This window comes from Alosa alosa, chromosome 18 (genome assembly GCF_017589495.1).
Source record: "Alosa alosa isolate M-15738 ecotype Scorff River chromosome 18, AALO_Geno_1.1, whole genome shotgun sequence".
Lineage (NCBI taxonomy): Eukaryota > Metazoa > Chordata > Actinopteri > Clupeiformes > Clupeidae > Alosa > Alosa alosa.
The window spans coordinates 9,351,016-9,360,031 of NC_063206.1; the positions used below are offsets into that span (position 1 = coordinate 9,351,016).

The window sequence follows — 9,016 nt, forward strand, 5'->3', positions numbered from 1 at the left end:
TTGGTAAAATACAAAACATAACAGGCCTAATGTACAGGGTCCACAATGTGTATTCACTGTAAAGTCATTTTCAGGCTATCCAACATAAGGTGCATGACCTACCTTCCTTCTCGAACAGAGCCATGGTGTGTTGGACGGGAGTTCAGTGACAGTGGCTATCAGCACTGGTCAGGGAGCATTGTGTGGGCTGTGTTGGGAAAGTTTTCAACTCTTCTATTATTTAGGCTATTGCTTACAGAAGCAGTTATTCTAAGTATAGTTTGAATTATTCCACTAGTAACAAATGACTGAGAACTTTCCAGACTTTACACATCTGAAGAAAAAATATGCACTGTATTTATGCCACAGTGCCCAAACTGAAAATCAAACAAAGCTTTGATCTCAGTAGAAGTTGATGGTTAACATGTTGGACTGCGAAATGGGGCATTATCAAAAAGAGCAAAAAGATTTGAGACCGCTTTCCAGAACAAAAATACATTTATTCAAGTATACATGTACAGTATGGAAACAACAAAATAGTCTGTACATTTAATAAAAAAATATTCACATTTAAAGTTAGGGGTTTCTCTGAACAGAAAGCAAGTCTAGCTCAGATGTTTTAAATGCTAATGCTACTCCTATCAGTGGTAGCATTAGGATAGTCTAGATCTTTCTCTATATTTTCACTACTTTAACAGTAACAAAGATAACCTTTGCTGCCTTATGGACACTATATATTGCAAATTAAATGATGCTAGCAGGGAGACTTATTCGGACATGAAACAAGACATACAAACATAATCTGTCAGATCAATGTCATCTTAAGAGAACAAGCCATAATATACATGTGAAGCACTATGCAGAATTTGTATTTACTGTATACATTATTGCTATACTTCCCTGCATATCGTTAATAGTGAACTCATAAATAAACATCAGTCCAAAAACCATTAAAACATCGAGGCATATAATGAATTTACCATTTATCAAACACCACTAGAACAAAAGCTCAGAGGCTACCAATGGAATTCAGGTTTAAAAAAAAATCTCCAAAGAATGGGCACCACAGGGCTCACTAGACAGCAGGGTTAATGATTTTGCCCAACATGAGTATGGCATTGGAGTTGCCCTCAACAATGGCAAAAAGAAAGGGCCTGTTCACGGTGAGCTTCAGCGGAACTCGCCCGTCTTCTGTCTTATTGGATACCTGGGATCCCTCCTCTGACATCTCAAACACCACCTTGCTGAACACCTGCAGAGGATTAGGAAGTATTAGAATTCTGAACTGTCAAAATAAAGACATTTTTGGTAATATTTTCATTACGAATGTTAAATAAATTTAATAATTAAATAATTATTAAATAAATTGTTTACTGAGGACCATTATTGCATTCGAATCTGAAAGTGTACCTTATCAACTGTGAACTTCTCCTTGTTGCTGAGCCTTTGGAATTGAGCTTTTGATCCCAGCAGGTATTCCTCCACATTCATGTCAGTGAGCAAGGACTTCAGATCTGTTAAGCCAGTCAGGGAGAACTTGGGCAAGGACAGCTCCAGATATCTGTTGGGAGAACACGTTTACACATTTACATAGATTTGCTACACAAGTCTGAAGTTTTCAAACTTGACTCAAGGCTGACTCAGACATTAGGTAAGGTAAGTATTGATTGGTCTCCAAATTTGTGACAACAATGTTAAGATTCTGTTAAGAACTTTGTACCCATGTAGGTTCACAATGTTCCACAAACCATCTTCTTACTCTTCCTACCTTTTGTATCATTTGCAACAATACTTTTGACTTTGCAACTTAATTTTGTAGAACCCATCTACAACACAACATTTTTTCATATCCTTCTGCAGGACCAATTTATAGCAGAACATCTTATACTATTCTGCATATGTTTTTGAGGATTTTAATTTCTAATTTCTCTCTCTCTCTCTCTTTCTGTCCATTACTCACCCTTCCTTCAGGTGCTGGTACCACTTGGAGAGGACCTCGGTCTGGAGCTGGCTCTCGATGTCCTGCAGGCTGGCTCCCTCGTAGGGCAGCACCAGCAGCATGTAGGTCCGCATGCTCAGACCCAGCTTCACCACGGTGCACTTCCTACCCTTGTCATTCAGGTACTTGTACTCTCCCGTGTGGGTCATCAGAGGAACGGACACAGTGGTCTCCTCATCCACCTTGAAGTCCTGCATGGAGGTAGCCTCTGGCTGGAAAGCTGTTCTCCAGTTTCCTGAAAGAAAGAGGTGATGAGAATAATCTGGAAAATCCACTATTTGAAGCATATTATTGGTTTCCTGGGTTGGTTGGTTGACTTAGGATGGGAGCATCACTGACAGTCTGTTTTATTTGCGATATACTATAGATTTAGGCCATGTAGATCATATCAAGGTATCGAGAGAAAGACAGATTGAAATATAAGACCTCTATTTGTGGTTCGTATGCCTTCCTGCTCTAGGCCTTCTTGATTGATGCAATGTATTAAATAACACTCTTTCATCGCTATGAAAAAGGTTTCACCTCCTCACTCTACTGAACGTGTATCATCACATTAATGTACCTTTAAAATGGACTGAGCTGGCAAACAGGAAATTGGTGGTTGAGCTGAGGTTCTGGAAAATCTCCTTGATGTCTCCATCTGATGTCTTCTGAATGAAACTGTTCACCTCCTTCTCAGCGTCCTCAGGCTTGGTGAAGTCCACCGAGCGAGTGTACGAGGCGTCAGAGAAGTCCTGTGCTCCCCGCACAAAGTCCTTGGAGATCTCACCGTCCTCGGTGATGAAGCTCCACACCAGGGTCCTCAGCTCATCCCGGGGGCCGTCGATCAGGGCGTTGATCTCCTGCAGTGTGCGGAGCACCATGTGTCCATCAATGAGGTAGACGCAATTCTCTGTCTCTGTCTCCTTGTAGATACCCAGCAGCTGTTGGTATGGGACAGCCGTCTTCTTGGATGCCCCAAGGTAGAGGGTCACCAACGTTCCGAAGACGTTCACGGGGGAGTACAACGTGTTGGAGTCCTTCTGGCTGTTGGTCAGGACCTTGTACATTCGCAAGCCTAAGATGTTCTGGAGTTCTGCCAGGACATCCTTGCGCTGGGTGCTGTTCTCCATTCCATTGCTGTTGGAGAGGTCACGGAGGTCAGGCGCTGTGTTGTCCTGGAGACCAATGGGCGTGGCCTTCACCACTTCCACCTGCTCAGGCTCGTTGGACTGGATGACCTCACAGCTGATGTTCCCGAGGGCGAAGAGGCCGAAGGGGTGCACGTAGACGCGGTTGGCCAAGCTAAGAGCCAGGCAGGAGACCAACACCAGAGAGAGAACTGCCTCACGCATTGTCAACCAGATACTTTTTCAATCAGGAAACTGTTCAGTAAAAATCTGGAAAGGAAACAAAACATATGATTAATTTAATAGTTTAGTTTAGTTCAAGGTCAAGTTTTCTGAGCCCTACCCTTTTTGATAGAAGTTTGTAATCCTAATACACGGTTTGGAAGATTGTGTGGGGATAGCACTTAAGAGCCTTTGAATCACGTCTGCTCATTCTCATGTAGAAAATCAAATGCTCTTCAAATCCAAAAATCTCCCTCAGTCTTAAAAACACATACACATGAATAGGTACCAGAGGCGGACAGTAACGGAACATTTACTTGAGTACAGTACTTGAGTACAGTACTTGAGTACATTTACTTGAGTACAGTACTTGAGTACATTTACTTGAGTACATTTACTTGATTACAGTACTTGAGTACATTTACTTGATTACAGTACTTGAGTACATTTACTTGAGTACAGTACTTGAGTACATTTACTTGAGTACAGTACTTGAGTACATTTACTTGATTACAGTACTTGAGTACAATTTTGAGGGATCTGTACTTTACTCGAGTATCACTTTTGGGGAGTACTCATGACTTTACTCAAGTACTTTTGAGAGGCAAATATTGTACTCTTTACTCCACTACATTTCTATCCATAACCATGAGTACCCATTACTTCTTTTAAAAAAGAAAGGAAAAAAGAAAAATCTCGGAAACCCTCAATTTGTTGTTTCCCTCTCAAACGTGATTGGATTGTGCAGGCGCCGCTGATTGGGGCAGCCTATCAGCAATCACCTTCAGCTTTCCGCCAAAGTCAACTCCATGGTCAGATTTAGATAAGAGACGAAACCATGGAATCTAAACAATGGATGAAGACAGCAGGTCCATCCCGAATGTGCCAACCTGTGGCCCCACCTCGCCAGACTATTTCAATTTTCTGAACAAGTTAATGATAGTTTTCGCTTCAAGTGTTTCAATTACAAAATAGTATTTTGTATATGAAATACGTATTTTAAATACATGTATTAAAAATACTGCCAATCCCTGGCAACATGGTAAAAAGATGAAAATAACTTGATTTTACTTTACTCAATTCCTTTTACATTCTCCAAGGTAATAACATTAAAATTTTTCATAACTCCAAGTAGTAATGCAATATTTAGAAAATGTAAGCTACTCTTGTACTCTTGATACTCAAGTACTTTTAAAAACAAGTACTTCAGTACTTTTACTTAAGTAGACATCTGACTGTTGTACTTTTACTTGTACTTGAGTAAAATTTAGCAAGGGGTATCTGTACTTTTACTCAAGTAATGAAGCTGTGTACTCTGTCCGCCTCTGATAGGTACACAGACATAAAAATTGCAGTAGCAATGGGAAATAACTAGATAACGAATAACTTAAGAGTAAAAACAGAAAAATGCTCATTCCAATTACTGCCAACCAATCACACACCTGTGTACAGAATGAGTTTTGTTTAACTTTGGATTTCACAATGTCCAGAGAAGTGAAAACTTTCACTTACCCAAGCTTAACGTGCTGATGCTCTAGCATAAATGAGTGTGACTGGGGAGCTGCTATCTCTTTTTAAGAAATCCTCTGGGATGGTCAGTAGCCTCACTGGTTTACACATTAACCTGGGCATTGAGTCACTGCTTATTTTGTGTGAGGCCACCTCAGTGACAGCTTTTGTCCTTGTGAGCTGATAAATAAATGGGTCATTAGAGACCACTGCTGTGCCCTGTGTGTGTGTGTGTGTGTGTGTGTGTGTGTGTGTGTGTGTGTGTGTGTGTGCGTGCGTTTGTGTGTGTTTGTGTGGGTGGATGGGAGCGTGCGTATGTATTTGTGTGTGTGGTGGTGGGGGGGTAACAGGAACATAAGATCAACTGGGTTTCACAAGAGTCTGTGAAATGGAGCAAGGAGATGCACTGTTTTCCTGGACATGTTTGAGGAACACTTGTTCGTGTTTGACATTTCCTATGTGATTACACGTTTGCACACACACACGTGAGTATGCCTTTCTTTGTTTATGTGACAGGGAAACAGAGCGAATGGCCATCACCCTTAAATTATTAGCAAGGAGAACTGTGGCCATACATCAGTGACAACTGAACTTAAAATGATAACAAGATCACTATGATAACTGTAGAGACTGATTACTGATCACTATGTATTCAGTAGGCCTATTCATTCACAGACGGTAATGGATAAAGAACCAAGACTGGCATAGGCCTAACTGAACACTAATAAAATGGAATGACCCATCTACCCAATATGTTTGTAGGCTACCCAATACATACTGTTTGAAATGTGTGAAAATGTATATTATAACCTTTAGGGTACTGTTAAACTGATATCCTCTACCACTGACTGTTAGAAACAGGTCCTTGCCATCCTTTTGTGAATCACTCACGTTTTTGAAAGTTTTGTATTATGTCTAATGTTGCCACCTAGTGGAATGTTCTGCAAAGATGAAATGCAAAAAGTTTCTAGGCTATCTGAAGCCTATTCTTTTCCTATGTTTGGTGTAGTAGCCTAGATAGCCTAACGAATAGCAATAACAAATAAAACAAAATAGCCTAGTCGTAAATATCATGTGATATTTTATTGCAAAATATTACATTCCTGCTTGCTTCTTGCTCTTTATTAATTTCTACCGTAGTAGAGTGGGTCAATCACAAAGTTGACTATATGCTCCCGCCTGTAAGAAAGATGACGAGTGGTTGAGGAGGGGTGACTTTCTCTCAAAGAAGGGTAGGTAGGCTATCAAGAAGTTATGCCACAAACCTCTGTCATCTTTGACAGTGCCTTGTAGCTTACTGTTGGGTGGAGTGGGACATAGCCATAGGAATAGGTAGATACGTTTATTGGATAGGAGGAATGGCCGACGAGGATGATTTTCCAGATTTAAAAAGATACACGCCAATATGCCCCGTTTATAGAGTTCGCTCTCAAAGTGACACATCTGGTTTCAGATCTAGAATACTAACAAGACTGAGGGGTGCCCGTTCAGGTAAGACTTGGTTGAATTCCTTTCGAAACATTTAGCCTAGGTTAGGTACGTTTTGAATGATAATGGTGAGGTAACAGTTGAAACGTACAACCAAAACAGGAAAGTTGATGTAGGCCTAGGCTACTACTTTGAAAGAGTTTATGTAGTTTTTCGGCTACTACTTTGAAAGAGTTTATGTAGTTTTTCGGTGTCAGGTGGATGACTGCCTGCAACATCGAGCAAGATAATGATGTACACACATGTTCTGTAAGGCTTAAATAATAAGCCATACAGGCATATGATTACTGGGGGTGTGTATAGCCTACTATGTGTATCAAGCATTGTTGTGCTAAAAATATATAATTTTATTTTAATCAGTCAAATTAGGAACGTTCTACAAGCTGCTTCTAGCCCTTCTATTTCCTGTAGGCACCCATGTCATCGCAAGCTTCATTTCTTTGTTCAGTGTGCCTTGATCTCAGACAGGATATTCTGACATTTAGAAACGCTTATGAGAGTTTGCTTACCTCCCTCATCCTTCACCACAGCTAAAGTGTGAACTGTTATCACAACACAATTTTTATTTTATTTATTCACAACATCATTTAAACTATATACTGTTGATACAAATGCCGTGGAGACTGGAGGTGTTTGGTTTTAATAGGATAATATATGACGTTTTAGATATAGGCTCACTTGCATTTGATCAAATGTGGCTCTTTTGTGGTTCATTTTAAAAATAAAAGTATAGTCACCGTTGCAGTGACTTCTCATACAATGGAAAAAGTCTGGTTGGGTAAACAAAAGCAGGTTGTGAAGGTAGGAGTGTCCACAGCAAGGGCAGGGTATTTGCCTGCAACCTCATACACAATACAGAGGCCAAGATACAATATGTAAATGCAACACAAGTTAATTCTGAATAATGGCCATCTCCAAAACAGAATTCACTTTATTTAACAGCTGTTCTATAATTCTACATAACAAGGCAGCAAAGTCTTGGATCACACAACTTAAAAATAGAACAATTCAGGCCCCATTTAAAAATAAAATGCAATTATTCTAAAAGCCCATTGTAATGACCTGCAGTTTCATCCCTACTTGCACCTGAAGAGCAACTCAATCTGTAGATTTGTGTGATGTAGTGATGAGATGGACATCAGAAATACAAATTGTGGTGTCATAATTTTACTCTGTTGAATCATCGATACATGTTGACCTTGCTGTTCCCCGTCTGCTGTTTCACAGCAATTGACATGGTAATTAAGGTTCAATTTAGGGGTGCGAAAGAGTATATGATATGGCCTCCCCAGCCAACGCAGCCTTGTCTCAGCCTTACACACCCAGGCTAGCTCACAGAGCTGAACATTTAGATGAATTAACCAGCTGCACAGTCACAGCCTGTCCACATTTTAATTTCTGTGGCATATATGGAAATGTACAAACATGAACACATTTTTCTTAGTGCACCTGGAAACACATGGTTTCATAGGTAGTATTTCAGTGCAAAACAGTCTAAAATCCAAGATTGCAGTTAAATGCATTTTCCATGCAATAGAGTGTGTACGGTATTCATATGCATTAACAGCATCATCAAGTAATCTTGATTTCATTTGCCCCAGCGCTGTATGTTCTGTGCCATATGAGTCCCATGGCAAGCATAGTAAATGGGCTCAACAGTGCCAACAGTGCCTCCAGGGCAGACATCACGCTAAGTGGGGAACACACTGTAATTTTCTCGAAAAGCTGTGTGAGTGCAACCGACCAAATCTCAACCTCTAACCACCTGTCAAGATCACGCACTGACACATTGCACCAGATTCCTTTCAAGGTGACAGGGAAAAAAATGCTCTGACCTTTCTTCCTATTGCTGAGCTGGAAGAGAATATGGCCGAGGGCTCCCATAATTATTCATCTACACTAAGGAGCCCTTTAATATAAAGCCTTTAAGGGGTGCAGGATTGACATGAAATCGGCTGAGAGAGAGAGAGAGAGAGAGTGAGAGAGTGAAGACAGTTTCAGGCTGACGTGGCATGTAGACTGTGTCTCCTTATTGTGAAGAGGCAGAAGTGCAGTGGTGTTGGTTTTTCATTATAATGACTCGCAGCAGGAAGAGCAGAGGCGTTGTGACAAGAGAATGAGCACAAACATGCATGCTCATACACGCACACACAAACACACACAGATAGTCACCGTCACAGGCACACACACATGCACAGGCACGCACACACATTTAATCACATTGATGATAATTAAGGAAGCCTCTCTTGTTTTGTCATATTACAGTACAATATAGAGAAATGAACCAAATATGGAACATAATGTCATATATTGTGTTTATATATTGTCATGAGCAGTGAACTGAACAAAACCTTTTTGTGTCACAAATTTCACTCAGCCCAGCAAGGTATTATGCCCTGGCAACCATGGTGACGGTTTAAAACCACTTCCTCTGTAGGCTACTACTAAGACCGATAGTTGTGCATGTCCCTGTATGTGCATACTTAGTGTAATCCATCTTTGGTTTTATATAACTCTCTCTCATCATCATCCCCTCATTGTGTTCTGTATCAGCCAGACTTCTCTTCAAGAATGGTGAAAAAAGGACATGTGGTATGTTCATGTCTTTCCCTCCAACCTACCATTTTAAATCCCAGCTGAAGTAATAATCAGGGTGATGGTTCCATGTGCAGTCACATTGTTTGTATTGTTATTTTATTATTTTGTATAA

General features: G+C 40.5%; 2 protein-coding genes across 4 annotated transcripts in view; one reads left to right on the forward strand and one right to left on the reverse strand.

The window, feature by feature from the left end:
* Nucleotides 1–458: 458 nt before the first annotated feature.
* agt (angiotensinogen) lies at nucleotides 459–4,928 on the reverse strand. Its single transcript, XM_048269854.1, has 5 exons — nucleotides 4,822–4,928; nucleotides 2,541–3,357; nucleotides 1,940–2,213; nucleotides 1,390–1,540; nucleotides 459–1,231 (listed from the first exon to the last, which is right to left on the reverse strand). The coding sequence occupies exons 2-5, from the start codon at nucleotides 3,310–3,312 to the stop codon at nucleotides 1,055–1,057; spliced, it is 1,374 nt and encodes a 457-aa protein (XP_048125811.1). The 5' UTR covers nucleotides 3,313–3,357; nucleotides 4,822–4,928; the 3' UTR covers nucleotides 459–1,054.
* Nucleotides 4,929–6,113: 1,185 nt separating this feature from the next.
* The window catches only part of phactr2 (phosphatase and actin regulator 2), a 42,149-nt gene continuing 39,246 nt past the window's right edge, over nucleotides 6,114–9,016 (forward strand). The window contains exon 1 of one of the 3 annotated variants that reach the window (XM_048269807.1): nucleotides 6,114–6,309. In XM_048269807.1, the coding sequence (XP_048125764.1) occupies nucleotides 6,177–6,309 (133 nt within the window). In that variant the 5' untranslated portion in view covers nucleotides 6,114–6,176. The remainder of the gene's footprint in view (nucleotides 6,310–9,016) is intronic. The other 2 variants (XM_048269806.1, XM_048269810.1) reach the window with 2 other exon arrangements.